General features: G+C 42.0%; 1 protein-coding gene across 3 annotated transcripts in view; it reads right to left on the reverse strand.

Moving 5' to 3' along the window:
* cblb (Cbl proto-oncogene B, E3 ubiquitin protein ligase) overlaps positions 1-15,908 on the reverse strand; it is a 68,402-nt gene continuing 52,494 nt past the window's right edge. Inside the window, exons 13-19 of one of the 3 annotated variants that reach the window (XM_085797104.1) lie at positions 13,180-13,271; positions 9,453-9,587; positions 9,284-9,351; positions 8,181-8,279; positions 5,831-6,046; positions 4,718-4,825; positions 1-1,802 (exon numbers count right to left, since the gene is read on the reverse strand). In XM_085797104.1, coding sequence (XP_085653230.1) covers positions 1,549-1,802; positions 4,718-4,825; positions 5,831-6,046; positions 8,181-8,279; positions 9,284-9,351; positions 9,453-9,587; positions 13,180-13,271 — 972 coding nt within the window. In that variant the 3' untranslated portion in view covers positions 1-1,548. The remainder of the gene's footprint in view (positions 1,803-4,717; positions 4,826-5,830; positions 6,047-8,180; positions 8,280-9,283; positions 9,352-9,452; positions 9,588-13,179; positions 13,272-15,908) is intronic. The other 2 variants (XM_085797106.1, XM_085797107.1) reach the window with 2 other exon arrangements.

The raw sequence follows: 15,908 nt of genomic DNA on the forward strand, positions 1-15,908 counted from the left end.
CCTGTGTGTGTGTGTGTGTGTGTGTGTGTGTTGGAAGGGGAAATGTGGACATTTCCAACCATATGACTGGCTGTGTAATTGAAGCAGAGACAGAGTGGGTGGGGGGGGGGCTGCAGTGTGACAGCTGCTGAGCGCATCCACTCTGAGCTTTTAGCAGACCAACGTCTCGCTGCTGCTGTCATTTAAATGCTTGAGTTGAAACGCAGGCACAATCGTCTGGCTTTTTTTTTTTTTTTTTGGACCACAGAGCAACTGAGGAGGAATTAAAACATTTTTTTTTTTTTGTTCCATAAATACTGAACATGTTAACTGCTAAATCACTTAAGGGCAAACATTTAAAAAAAAAAAAAAAAAGGGGGATGCAGGGGCCTGAGGAGGGAGCTCAGAGTGCACAGAGGTACAGCTTGCTCATGCAGAACAAATACATTCATAGGCTTGGTGTCCTCAGATGAAGAAGGTAATTAAAAAAAAAAAAGGCCTCAGCTGATTAATCCTCCTCCAGTCTGGGAACAAAAAAAATAAAACAAAGAGCGATAACTATAAAGTGTCCGACTATCTCGTTGCTTCCCCCCGTTCTTTGCTGAAATGAGATACCAAGTCTAAGAGGAGTGGGTCCGGTCGGTCCGGTCGGTCCTCTGCAGCCGTCTGTCTCTGTCTCTGTCTCTGTCTGGACAGTTTCCTCCGGGTCGGAGGAGAGGAACGAGTGAATCAATAAGGCATCCTCTGGCTCCATCTAAGCTCCCAACTCACCAGACCTTGTTAAGACCTACAAGCCAGGAAGAATCTGGGCAAATGGTGGAGAATTCACACACACACATACACACACACTGGCACACACACATCCACACACAAGGGAAGGAAGAGGAGGAAGAGGGTGAAGCAAGAGATAGACAGTGTTGGAGAAACAGAGAAACAGCGGAGTCTGGCTCCCCCCACTGGTTGAAAATGAAAAATGAACTCTTCTCTCTTCTGACTGGCTGAGCTGAGCATCGAGAAGCTGAAATGTGCTGAAAAACGTCTTTTTGCGCCTGTGAAGTGAAGTGAAAAAGCCCTTCAAAATAAAGTCTTGGACTGGAGAGTGGCAGGATGTGAGAGGAACAGTAGCAGCAGTGTAGCAGGAGGAGGGTCAGGGCTTTTCTTTTTCTTTTTTGAAAACAAACGTACAGTCGGAGCATTTGAAAGCCAGAGGCCAGCACTGGCAAAGCTCACTGTAAACAACAATAAGCCTGGTAATTTTTATTTTTTTTCTGTTTTTTTTTTCATTCACAGGTTTAAATCATTCACAGACGCTCTTTTCTCCCTTTTGTGTGTGTTTATGTGTGTGTGTTTCTGCTGTGATTTGGTTTCAGCCACTTGTCATCGTCTCTGTTCGGCAACAAAAAGGCGAGTCTCCCTCAAAATAGTTTGTTCTTTCGATCAGAGTTTGAGGCCAAGCTGAACGAAGAAGCCCTTTTTTTGTTTTTTTTGTTTTGTTGTTGTTAAATTCAGTTCTTTCAGAGGCACAGCTTCATTGCGTTTTCCCCTTTTCACCGTCTCATGGTCTCTCTACTAGAGGTTCAGTCTCGGGGCCACTAAGGCAAACTCTCGCAAAATGTTTCGGGCCACGTCCACTTTGTACTGCGCGATCATCAGCGCTCGCTTCACGTCCTCGAAGGAGTAGCCCTCCCCCATCAGCTTGGCGATCTTGGCGTCCACCGTCTCCGACTCGGAGCTCGGGGGTTTGCCCGGCTGCACGTCTGGAGGGATCTTCCTGGGAAGGGGCTTGGGGGGTCGGGCCGGGGCCTGAGAACAGTCCATCGATACTTAGAGAGACAGAGAGAGAAGGAGAGAGAGGTGTTCATACAAAAGATAACTGCAACAGATCCATCATATCAGGGGAAAACAGGTGATGAAGTGAAGTTTTTCTGGGAGAAGATCCACAATTTACTAAATTAGCTGCACAATATGTAACATTCTGCCACGATACTAGAAAAGTACACGAATGCTGATCAGAACTGTTATTGATGTCATTTAATATTGTTGTTGTTTTTTAGTATCATTTGTTACTGTCATCATTTAAGAACAATATGTGTATGTTTTATAACAACTTTGCAACAGTCTAATGATGCCCAATCTCACCACACACACACACACACACACACACACACACACACACACACACACACACACACACACACACACACACACACACACACACACACACACACACATATTATTTATTTATATCCTGTATATAAGTTTAATTTCATTTAGACTGTGTATAAGAGAGAGAGAGAACTTGATCAGCACACACGTGCATGCTCACACACATGCATAGGGTATATTTGGTTTCATGAGTTGTATTGTGTCATTGATTCCTAATGCTTTGGCAACATAGTTCTTTTAACCGTCATGACAATAAAGCCAATTTGAATTGAACTGAATTGAGAGAGAGAGAGAGAGAGAGAGAGAGAGATCATGTCAGTGGAAAAATGCCCCTGGCACACACACACACACAAGCAGAAACTTGAGGGTGTTATTAGTGGTCAGGGGAAAAGTTGGGAGACTAAACGCTGCTTTTCACAGAGCTGAAGCTTTTACTTTTTTTTTTCTTGTACCTTGAGAGTTTGGATTTTTTATCACTAATGGAGGTTATGATGCCGCGCTCCGCCAACAGAGACAGATAGTTACAGCAAGAACTACAGTATAACAGAAGAATTTCATATTTTCTATTTTGCACAGCAGTGTATGGTGTGATAATAGGGTGATAATTAATTCTAAAAATATTTTTAAATGGGAGAAAGGTTCGCACTTAAATCCTGCTGTAATTAAGAATTAGATGTTCTTTAATTTTTCATTGAATAAATATCAATCAGTGTAGGAATTCCCCCCATCTAGCGGTGCGGTTGCATATCTGAATGTATTGTTGATGTTGCATTCAGGTGAAATCGGGCGGACGTCAGACAGACAACAGACGCTGCATGTAACAGGATAAACAAGCGTCTGTGTAAACAAGTGGTCCGCCAGCACGAGGCAGAACAATACAGGCGTGACAATATGTTGTCATGGTGATGTGGTATTGTTTTACCGTCTTTCTCTGGTGGAGTAAAATGACATCCGGTTGGTTTGCCGACGGCCGTCTGCCTGACTGCACCTGAATGCAACACCAGTGCCTCCGTCCTTCCTCACACTACACAGTGGTGACAGTTTTAACAGGCTGAGCCCACAGCTCCGCTCAGTTTCCGTGGTTACCTACGGTCACGCTGCTACTCAACGTAGAATGGCGATGCAACATGGCCGCCTCGGTTCGGTGCGTCGCCCACTTATGTATTTGTAACGACTTGTAACAACTCATTCTAAGGTACCAGAAAGCTTTCATTTGTATGCAGCTGTGATTCGACTTTAGTGAAATACGTATTTATGAAAGACAGATTTGATTTTTGCTGATAAAAAGCCAAATAAGTTACAAACTGGGGCTTTAAAGGAGAACAGGAGGCTGGTTTTTATTTTATTTTTTAAATAGTGTTTTTCATTTAAATGTCTGGTTGAGCTTAGACATAGAAATATCAATTCATATTTAAGTTGCATTTTGTGATTTTGATAAAAATAGAAGTGACTGTAGATGACATCGTCTCAGAATCATATCTTCTCAGACTTTGCGATATCAGCAAACATTGAATCACTGTGTGTGCATTGAAGTGATATAATATCGTACCCCGATGAAACTCGTGGTTAACACCCCTAGTTAGTAAAAAACCCACTGACACCAACGTTAGCTGTGTGGCATTAGTAAAAACCAGCAAACAGCTCCTTTGAGTCTTTGAGCAGCTTGAAATCAGAGTGAAGCAGTCGCTGCACGTTTCCCTTTGATGTGCTGCTCAATAATGGACTGACAGAGATGCTAAGGACGTGGTCTGCCTGCTTCAGGGGAAACAGGGGACATCTTTTAAAATAAAACTACTGGGACCCAAACACAATGAATTCAAAGTTGCAGACCTAAGTCCTGCAGTCTTCTGCTCATGTGGTTCATGTTGATTAGCCTCCCCCCTGCCCTTGAGAGCGGCCATGAATCTTTCAACAGGAGGGAAAACTTCTCTACCCAAAATATTTTCTCCTCTGTTTCCATAACACCTCAGTTATGACTGTGATGGTTTTATATATATTAATGCACTTCTATCTATCTATCTATCTACTATCTATCTATCTATCTATCTATCTATCTATCTATCTATCTATCTATCTATCTATCTATCTATCTATCTATCTATCTATCTATCTATCTATCTACTATCTATCTATCTATCTATCTATCTATCAATCATCTGTTTCTCTCTCTCTCTCTCTCTCTATCTATCTATCTATCTATCTATCTATCTATCTATCTATCTATCTATCTATCTATCTATCTATCTATCTATCTATCTATCTATCTATCTATCTATCTATCTATCTATCTACTGTATCTATCTATCTATCTATCTATCTATCTATCTATCTATCTATCTATCTATCTATCTATCTATCTATCTATCTATCTATCTATCTATCTATCTATCTATCTATCTATCTATCTATCAATCATCTGTTTCTCTCTCTCTTGCTCTATCTATCTATGTATCTATGTATCTATGTATCTATCTATCTATCATCTCTCTCTCTCTCTCTCTCTCTCTCTCTCTCTCTCTCTCTCTCTCTCTCTCTCTCTCTCTCTCTCTCTCCATCCATCCTTCTCCTCTACCTGGTAGATGGTCGTACTCCAGGCAGCCTCTGGAACCTTTAACGTTGTCTGGGTGTCTTCTGACCGGAGGCAGAGGAGCGGCGCTGTTCAGCATGTCGAACACCGTGTCTGTACATCACACACAACACAACACAACACAACACAACACAACACAACACAACACAAAAGTAAAAGTCAACAAGTCAGATCAGTAGGGGACCATAGTCCTGTTGTCATACATGACTCCCCCATTGAGCAGGTCAGCTCTTACAAGTACCTTGGAGTTCATTTGGATGACACTTTTAGTTGGTATGTGCATGTGGATAACTTGTGTTCTCGTCTACAGCAGAGATTGTACTTTCTACGCAGACTAAGAGTCTATGGGGTAGACAAAAATATCATGTTTTTTTATTCTACCAGGCAGTGCTTGAGAATTTAATCAGATATGGGATGTCATCATGGTATGGCAACCTCTCCACAAAACTAAAGACTAAGCTTGCTCGCCTAGTAAACACGGCCATGAAGGTCATTGGGAAAAGCGACAATCAGACTCTGCAGTCCATGTACGAGCAAACTGTTTTTAGGCAAGCCCTGAGGATAGTGAATGACCCCTCCCACATCCTTCACTCAGAGTTTCACCTCCTACCCTCAGGTAGACGATACAGAGTCCCTCGCTGTAAACTCAACCGTTTTAAGAATTCTTTTATCCCGACTTCTATCAAATTTCTTAACGAGTCTGTGCAATAATTTCTATGGTGCTCTTACCATGGTGAATTTATGAGGTGTATGTACAGTATGTGCTATGTTGTGGGATGTGTGCAATATGTGTTATGTTATGGGATATGTGCAATGCTGTTATGTTATGGAATATGTGCTATGTTATGGGATATGTGCAATGCTGTTGGATTAATATGGCTGAGGTGTATTGTTCTTTTTGTTTTTTGTTTTTGTCATTGTGGCCATTAAGGCATTTATGGTGCAGCTACAGTGTCCGTATCGTATCGTATCGTATCGTATCGTATCGTATCGTATCGTATTGTAAGTCAACAACAATCCTGCCGCCATCTGTCTGATAAGCTGAAGACATCAGCATCAACTTTGACTGGGATGATGAAAGTGTTTCTGCTGACTCACCGGGGTTTAACAGCAGGTGCTCGTGTCCAGAGGACGGCCGGTGCGGTCGCGCTATGACCGAGGAGGAGGAGGAGGAGGATGTGGAGGTGTTGCAGGACGAGGACAGCGAAGAGGAGGAGGAGGAGAGGTCGGTGAAGCTGTGTCGCCCCGGCGGGAGGGGAGGAGGGGGAGGCGGCGGCTGGGACAGAGGCCGGCTGTTGAAGGCGTCTTCCACCGCTGAAACACAGGAAACAAAGACACAAGACACAGGTTGAGCTCTCCACTCCACTCCACTCCACTCTGCTGATTCACAGTCTACACACTTATTCCAGGAGGAGGCGGCTGAACACTGCAAAAACTCTGAATCTTTCCAAGAATATTTGTCGTATTTCACGTCAAAATGTCTCATTTCTAGTCAAAACTAAACTCTTTCCACTTAAAATTAAGACTCATCACCTAAAAATTTACTTGTTTTTAGATCATTTTCACTTGTTTCAAACAAATTTTCAATTGAGTTAAAGCAGAAGTAAGCGGAATATTTGTATTAATATAAGTCTTAAATAGTTCTATCTTCCGACAGCAATCACTTCTTGAGTGTTTGGTCTGAAACACGGGTCTGTCAGTCACTCTGCTCTGCTCTGAGCCGAGGAGAAAACTTTCCTTGTATCCTACAACCTTTATCCAATGAGGAGAGAGAACGGCATAAAGGGGCGGTCCTCTCTGTGTGTGCAGCCAAGGGATGCGCGTGAATGTGGTGACGTAGGGACGAGGGCGGGGACTGCTAACTCCATCGGCTGACAAGAAGTTAGCCAAAACCACCGGATCGCTTACTTCTGCTTTAACTTGTTTTTCACTTGTTTGAACAAATTTTCACTTGAAATAAGTAGAAAAATCTGCCAGTGAAAGCAGGTTTTTTGTGCTTGTAATAGGAAAGAAAAACTCCACTATCAGATTTTTCTACTTATTTCAAGTGAAAATCTGCTTGAAAGAAGTAAAAAGTGTCTAAGAACAAGCTACTTTTAATATGATGAGTCTTATTTTAAGTAGAATTAGATTTGTTTTAACTAGAAATGACATTTTGAAATAAGACAAATACTCTTGGTAAGATTTTGAGTTTTTGCAGTGAATGTACAGTCTGAACCGTGTGCTGGTGTGACGTGGCTGCCATGCTGCCCTTTGAGAGGAAAGTCAAGAGGGGGGGCTGGGGGGAGAGGGCCTGTGGTTGGTCCGACTGATCGAAGACAAACGACCAGGCTGCGTCATTTGTTTCAGATACTTACCCATGAGCACCACAGGCTGTGTTAGTCCAGAGGCTAGGTTTAGTTTTTGCTTACAGCTTCACTGTCTTACATCCAGCTGTGACTCATGCAACACAAAGACCATTCATTCCTCTCCACATGAAAACCTCCAGTACACAGATACAGATATTGCTATTAGGATGTTGTTCTTGTTGAAAACACTGAACACTGTATTTACAGTAGCATCATGCAAATGTTTGGGCGTCACTGGTCAAAATGTTAAATGTTAATGTGAACAGTAAAGCAAGTGGAAGATGAAATGATCTCCAAAAGGCATAAAGTTAAACATGAAACACACTTTTGCAATATTTAAAGGGATAGTTCAACATTTTGTCAAATTACCATAATCCCTATAGTCATAGCAGTAGGTTTGTTACCTTTAATTGTTGGTGCAAGTTATTTTTAGAACGGCGGAGCAGAGCCGTGAGCTGCTCAGAGCTACGCTACAGAGGCTCATGGGATTTCTTGGTTTCCCTCATCAAACTCATCAAATACACAATCCAACAACTCCACAACGCTCTGGTGGACAAGTTGTGACCTGCACATTCGCCACACTATGAGATAATAACACAACGTTACCAGACAGAGTTGTTTTAGAGGGAAATTCATGCAAAACCGCTGATGCACGTTGCCTTCAGGGACAGTTTTTCATCAACAGTCTCTGCATTTCCCTCTAAAACAACTCTGTCTGGTAACGTTGTGTTATTATCTCATAGCGTGGTGAATGTGCAGGTCACAACTTGTCCACCAGAGCGTTGTGGAGTTGTTGGATTGTGTATTTGATGAGTTTGATGAGGGAAACCAAGAAATCCCATGAGCCTCCGTAGCGTAGCTCTGAGCAGCTCGCGGCTCTGCTCCGCCGTTCTAAAAATAGCTTGCACCGACAATTAAAGGTAACGAACCTACTACTATGACTATAGCAATGGGCCAATTTGCCAAAAATGTTGAACAATCCCTTTAAATAGAGGCTGAGACAGACAGACAGACATGGACGGACAATGAGGGAAGGCTGAGGGGAGGCTAAGGAGGGTTGGGTGGGTGGGTAGGGGTGTGTTCTGGTCGGGGTGGGCTACCTTGGGGGGGCAGCAGAATGTCATAGTCAGAGGGTGGTGACAGGTTGGTGTTGAAGGGGCAGAGGGTCGTATGAGCTGCCCCCAGGACCAAGTGTCTACCTGAGGAACACAAGCACAGTTCAACGTAAAGCAGCCGCCGCTTCAAACAGTCTCACATCTGCTCTTTTCTCTCTCAACACGACTTCAGTGTGTTTCACTTTGTTGACAGTTGCCAGTTAAACCTGATTCAAGTCTCTTTAAAGGGATACTTCACCCAAAATCGATAATCCACCAATTTTCTACTCACTGTCATGCCAACGAAGGATTTGGAGAACTTTTAGAGTTATCAAAACTCACCGGATTTTCATATAATGGCGGTGGATAGAGTTCACTTTTGAATTGTCCAAAACACACACTATGAAACATCCAGATACCTCCATACTGCTCGTCTGTACTGACCCAAGTGTCCTGAAGCCGCCACATGAAAAAGTTGTTCGGAAAAAAAAAAATGTGATCTCTGTTTTGAACCTTGTTGTAACAGTAGCTCCCATTTGCTGCACGAGATTTGCTGTTCTTCCGTGTTTACATCATACAGCCACTGGGAGCTGCTGCTACAACAAGGATAAAAACAGAGATCAAATTAATTTTTTCCAAAGAACTTTTTCATGTGGCGGCTTCAGGACACTTGGGTCAGTACAGACGAGCAGTATGGAGGTATCTGGATGTTTCATAGTGTGTGTTTTGGACGATTCAAAAGTGAACTCTATCCACCACCATTATATGAAAACCTGTCACCAGCCGGACCCCCCCTGGAACTCCTAAAGAGTTTTGATGACTCTGAAAGTTCTCCAAACCCTTCCTTCGTCGGCATGACGGTGAGTAGACGATTGGTGAAGTATTGTTTTTGGGTGAAGTATCCCTTTAAAGTTTCGTTTTATTACAGTAAATGAGGCAGAAAACAACAAGGTCACTCTGAGAAATAGTTGAACATTATAACTATTATAATATTATTTACAGTAGATAAAAACAGACTCCATAAATTAACTAAACAAGCTCATTACAAAATAATCTGATGGATCAATGATCTTATATATAATATATAATAATATAATATCATATCTTACCAGGCTCGTGGGGGCGCTGCTGCTTCTTCTCCTCGGCGGTTGGCTCCGGGGAGCCGTTCTCCAGGTGCCTGATGAGAGAAAGAGAGAGAGAGGATATCTCAAAATGAAAACCCATCTTGGCTGTGGTATCACCATGGTAACGTCCGATGCAGTGGAACAAGGTCAGTACCGGCTGGGAACGGAGATGCAGATGGGCGCCTGGCTCAGGCAGAGGGTGGACGAGGGGATCTGATAGTCGTCGTCCGGCCGCTCCATCGCCCGCTGCTGTCGCTCCACCACCGGACTGCTGAACGGGTTGGACGGTCTGGAGAGAGACGGTTGTCACGCCAACCTTTTCATTAGTGTCACTCATATGGTTACTATACGCTGTAATCATGGTAATCACTGGTATTTTCACACCACCAGAGCAGGGTGAGTGATGCTGAGTGAGACCGAGGCGGCAATTTGCAATTTTTTTCTGTTATAAAAATCTTCCAGTGCATAAAAACAACAATGTGGCCTCTACACTGACTGGACTGTGTGATGGGTATTATTATCACACAGGTAGCTACTGCTCATCATAGGAAGTCATGTTGTCAGGAGCTTTTGACACTTCCAGGTAGACAGCAGTGTCAGTCAAATATTAAACACACACATACACGTACACATACACATACAGCTCAACTCTTCACAGTGAGATACAGCTACAATCCAACCACACACACTTACTGCTCTACACGCCGGCTTTAGCTACTTGCACGGAGATGACTGTGACTTTTTCAATTGTGTAAATGAAAGACAAGTAGACTCTGTGTGTGTGTGTGTGTGTGTGTGTGTGCGTGTGTGTGTGTGTGTGTGTGTGTGTGTGTGTGTGTGTGTGTGTGTGTGTGTGTGTGTGTGTGTGTGTGCACAGTACGTAGCTTGTGTCACAATAAAATACTTGCAGCTCTTTTTGTTTTTGAATCTCTGTTTATCCAGAGTTATATGAAAATCATTTTATTTTTTACATTGATTTTTCATTATGTTTTTTTTTTCTTCTTTTTTATTTTTATTTATTACGTATAATGGCTGAAAAAGTGTCGGCATCAGTTTATCCTTGAGTCAAAAAACTGAACTTTTGTGTAAAATTTGAAAGGATTCCCTTGAGCAGTTCTGGATATATTGAGTTCACAAGGTCAAAATTATGATTTGTGTGGTCAACTACACCTTGAACTTTGACCCTCGACCTCCAAAAACCTGAAGAGTTCATCTTTGAGTCCTGTTGAATCGCCCTCTAGAACTCTCAGCCTTTTAATTATTCCAAAAGTTGCTAACAAAACATATGGTGAGGCCTCATTTTATCATTACGGCCCACGCCTATGGAACAGATGGCCGAGAATCTGGACATTTTTAAAGGAAAACTGAAGACCTACCTTTTTAGCCTGGCTTTTAACTGATTTTTGACTGATTTTTAACATTATAAAACATTAAATTTAATTAATTTTATTTATTTATTATTATTATCTTTTTATTCTATTTTAATTCATTAATTTTTATTCTATTTTATCCTACTACAACTGTCTATTTTACTTCATTTTATCTAGTGTCTTTTTCTGCTTCTCATTTGATCTATTTTACTTCATTTTCTCTAGTATTTTCTCCATTGCAAATAATTGAGTGTAAGACAGCGTTTCCCCGATGTCTCTAAAATCCAATGTTCTAAAATTATTGTGTGAATGCGAATGTGTTTGCGAATGTATGTTTGTCTCTCAATATGTGTTCCCTATGCTCCTTGTTTTTATCATGTGAAGCACTTTGAGCTGCCGTGGGCATGAAACGTGCTATACAAATAAAGCCTGATTGATTGATTGATTGATTGATTGATTGACACCCTTAATCCTGAATGGCACAACGTTCATGATGAGCTGAATGTGGCAGTGTATGCATCTTTGCTGTGTCTTAGTGTGTACAGTATGAGAACAATTTAAGGAGCCGCCGGTCAAAAACATTCAAAAGAAGCAGCTCTTCAGTAAAGAGTGCTTTTTGAAGCTTCTGTTAAGTTGTTGCAAAAATGTGACAGTGTGAAGCATCTGAGAAACACGCACACACATACACACACTCACACTCACACACCCTTTTCATGATGAAATCGGGCAGGAAGCCGTGAACTGGAGCCTCGCAGCAGCAGAAGGGCTGCAGCTTTAAAATATACATGAAATAACCGTTTGAAATAATAATCTTGTTCTTTCTGGAAGGATAATGCAACGCTGATCACGACTTCACTCCCTAAAGCACAAAAAATAAACCTGACAAAACCTCACGTAGGCCTGCAACAATTCACAACCAGACCTTCAGCTACTGTGAAAACAAGCAGCTGTGTGTGTTTTACAGTACAACACTACTGAGCTGCCAAGGTACAAAGTGCACTAACTGTTGTGTCTTGCAGAGTTAATGATTATCAAGGCAACAGAGAAGGACACAACATACAGTATGATGCAGGGATTTCTTCAGCCAATCATTGACGAAACACCCACGCATCCTAATGTCCCACCATAACCAGTTACACATTAGACACGAGCAAACAAGCGATTACCAAACAAACTTTGGTCTCTTACACAAACAGTATGTGTATCATAAAAATAGAAATGATCATGTGAGCGTGAGCTCTACCCGCAGAACTGATGTGTGCAACTGAGCTGCGGTGTTTTGTGTAATGGAAGTGTGTGTGTGTGTGTTTCTCTGACAACCTCACAATATTTTACAACACTAAATTGTATTCAGTGGAACCAGAGCTTTTTGCTTTCAGCTCAAGCTTCATCACGAGCGGCAGCTCCTTCCCCTGGCTCCACTACAGTCTGATACACAGAAACACCTAATCGAATTCTGGCTGCAGCTAAAAGGCTGTTAGACGTTCAGACATCATTTTTCAAAGCTGTTTCTAACCAGGACTTTTCCCCGAGGCTACTGGACCTCTTTGGTGTAAGGTCCCCGAGTCTGAAAACCACAGACAAGGAGAAGAAGCAGATTGAGAACCACCAGCTTCAGACTGGAAGGAACCACGAGCTCATTCATCCTCTGCTCAAACAGACAATAATAATCTGTATGACACAGATTTACTCTACAGTTTAAACCAGCCCTGTCAGAAATACTATAACAAGTTCACTAATGGTTAAACAACATTTTCTTTTTTTACGTATCTTGCCTCACTCCCGAGTCCATGACCAGCAGATAGACACCATCCTTTCGACTGTGCGTGCAGTAACAAGGGAGATAGAGCCGTATCGCCCGTAATTAGCTTAGCTCAAACACTGGAAGTGTATGGGTAGTGTTAGCCTGCCTCCACCTAAAGTCATCAGAGAAACTCTTCAGCAACTCTAAACGGAAACCGGCGGGCCGATCTTCGTCTCAGAGCTGACAAAACTCTCCGGTAAGGCATCTTGAGCGGTCAAATGCCGATCAAAACGACACACTGCTGATCTAAACGGCTACTTTCTCGCCTAAAAATGTTTGAAATGTGGATAAAGTGATATATTTACAGAGTTTAGAGCTAAAATGAAATCAGCTTCTGACTGCTGATTTTGGCTCAGGTAGGAGGCAGGCTAACACTACCTATACACTTCCAGTGTTTGAGCTAAGCTAATTACGGGCGATACGGCTCTATCTCCCTTGTTACTGCACACACAGTCGAAAGGATGGTGTCTATCTGCTGGTCATGGACTCGGGAGTGAGGCAAGACATGAAAAAAAGAAGTGTTGGCGTATCCCTTTAATGTATCACTTGCACAGATGCATGTTTTCACACACATGTAACATGATCTGCCCCCATTAAGACAGAGTGGCTGTACAGAGATATCATTTCAATCTTGCCCAAACTTTTCCAGAACATGTCACTGTGTGAGCTGTGTGTATTTGTGTGTATTTGTGTGTGGTGATACTCACTTGTGGCTACTGGCAAGTGTGGGCTGAGTTGGCGAGAGGCGTGAGGGAGGGATGTCATACTCATCGCTGACTTGCACGCCATTAGAGAAGGGCTGCACACACAGGGGAGGAGGAAAGGGAGAGAGGGGTTAGAACAGCGTGAAGGAACAGCTGAGAAGAGAAGAGCGACGTCATCCACACAAAAACTCACAAGAAAACAAATACTTAAGATCACACCACTGTTCTTTCTGCAAGCAAGGTGATGTTGCATAACCATCTGTGTGACATTTAGCTGTAACGTCTGTGTGGGAATCTTGATTGTTGGCTAAAAAGTCACCATTACCTGGCTTGACCTTTGAACTTCTTTAGCCACCAAAATGTGAGACCTATTGTTATGTTGTGTGTATATGTTTTGGAATGGACTATCTCCTTCGCTAAGATCCATATCTTCCTATTCACTCTTTAAAAAGCAGCTAAAAATACATCTTAACTTTTCTTGAATTTCCCACTCTCTCCATATCCCACATCCTTACTCTGTCTTTTTTATGATTTCAATCTATGAATTTTTTGTACCTCATTTCCATTGTCTCCATTTGTTACTGATCACTTTGTTTTGCTCATATAACGTTGATTATGTATGCACTTTATCTCATTTTTTCTCTAGATAGATAGAGATAGATAGAGAATACTTTATTCATCCCTAGCAGGGAAATTCAAGTTAGTCCAGTAGCTCACACAACAATGACACAAAAAAGATGAACACAAAAAACATTTTAACAAGTGTTATATAAAACGATTGCAGCAGGAACAAATGATCTCTTAAATCTTTCAGTTCTGCAGGTCAGGGAGATGAGCCTTTTACTGCGGCTGCTCCTCTGACCTGTGAGGGTTTTGTGTAGAGGGTGTTGGGGGTCACCCAGGATGGTCTTCAACTTACACCCCATCCTCCACTTAACCACAGCCTCTACCAGCTCCGCTCCCTCCCCCATCACACAGCTACATTTTTGGATGAGCCTGTCTAGTCTGTTCCTGTCCCTGACCTTGATGTTGTTACCCCAGCAGACAATAGCAAAGAATGTAACACTTGCAATGACAGACTGATAAAACATACGCAGTATTACATTACATACGTCAAAAGACCTGAGTCTTCTTAAAAAGAAGAGCCTGCTTTGTGTCTTTTTGTACACATATAATTTGTGTGTACGGACCAGTCCAGCCTGTCATCAAGGTGTACAGTACTCCAAGGTACTTGTATGACTGAACCCTCCCAATGTCCACCTCTCTATGTTTATTTGTTAGCCATAGAAATTTGTTTTGTTGTCATTTGTGACAGGGGTGGAACGTATGTACAAGCCAATCAGCTTCATTCCCTCCTTGCACCATTGAATATAAATGTGTGCTAAATAAATAAACCTAAACCTAAACCTAGTGAAATTGAAATTCGTTACAGCGAGGTGAAATTGTGACGTGCCTGCAGCGCTGGAACAAAAAACAAGACCAGACCACAGTTTATACACGGTTTTAAAGGCCGAAGAGAAGAAAGACAGCCATCGCTTTGTTGAGTGGAATGAACGGGCATCAGTGATGATCAACCTGTGGTTTATCCTGAGCACAACATCTCAGATCATCACAGTTCATTTCACTGTTGGTGTCAAATCTTCACCTCAAAGTACGGTAACACCGATAAGAGCTGATTGTGTTGAATGTGACGATCATGAACCCAGTGTCTGCATGGAAACTGCAATATTTTTGCTTTATAGCATCCAACAACAAAGGCATAACATTTCAACTAGTTTGCATTGTGCCATCCGCATGTTAAATATTATACAAATACCTAACTACATGTAACTCTATGATGTGGTAGATCTGCAAAAAACAAATATGAATGCCTTATATTCTTATTTAAATGTATGACAACTAATAAAAATGATTGTATTCCTTTAACATGGCCACATCATTAATAGACAACGACACAAATACTGAATGAGAGAAAATGTTTCATATGCAAAGTGCACCTGCCTCTGGAATGAAAGCAGCTCTGTGCGGGAGAAAGGATGCAAATAACCGCCTCAACTTCCTGAATATGACCGAGAGTGACACGGCACTCCACAGGCAACGGGAGGCACTTCCTGATCAAAGCACGTCTCCGGAGGGAAAGGGAGTGATTGGCTTTGCATGTGTGTGTGTGTGTGTGTGTGTGTGTGTGCTGATACATGAGACTTTTAATGATAAAGAGCAGCAAGTTTTACAAATTATGCAGATGCTCGGCTGTATTCTGTTTTTCCACAGCAGTGAAAAAGTCGAGGGCGGTCTCCGGAGGATTCGCTCTGCAGCCAATGATTGGCCGGTTCAAACAGCGAGTCTGACTTAAATCAGGCATTTCCCTATTTTGCATAGATTATCATATTTCTGTTTAACGATGTATTTACTCGTTAGTAGGAAGGCAGAGCGTCTTGTTTGTCTTGAGCTGCTGGACAAGGATCTCACTCTCATTTCATGTTTCATCTTCGTGACAGGCTGAGTAAACTGTGTGCATGAGTAATTCAATCAGGCTCAATCTCCCTTGAGAATATTTAAAAACCAATACGAACATGTGAATAATTAAACTTCTATTCCAAATTCCTGTGAATGTAAGCTCATTAAGATTTCACTCTACATAAACAAATGCAAATCGAATAACTTTTTCTAATGAACAATAGTTTATTAGATAAATTGTTGATGTGTGGGCACTGGGCAGTCACATGTGGTGT

Source organism: Trachurus japonicus, chromosome 14 (assembly GCF_045865225.1).
Source record: "Trachurus japonicus isolate A0001 chromosome 14, Traja_1.0".
NCBI classification, from domain to species: Eukaryota; Metazoa; Chordata; class Actinopteri; order Carangiformes; family Carangidae; genus Trachurus; species Trachurus japonicus.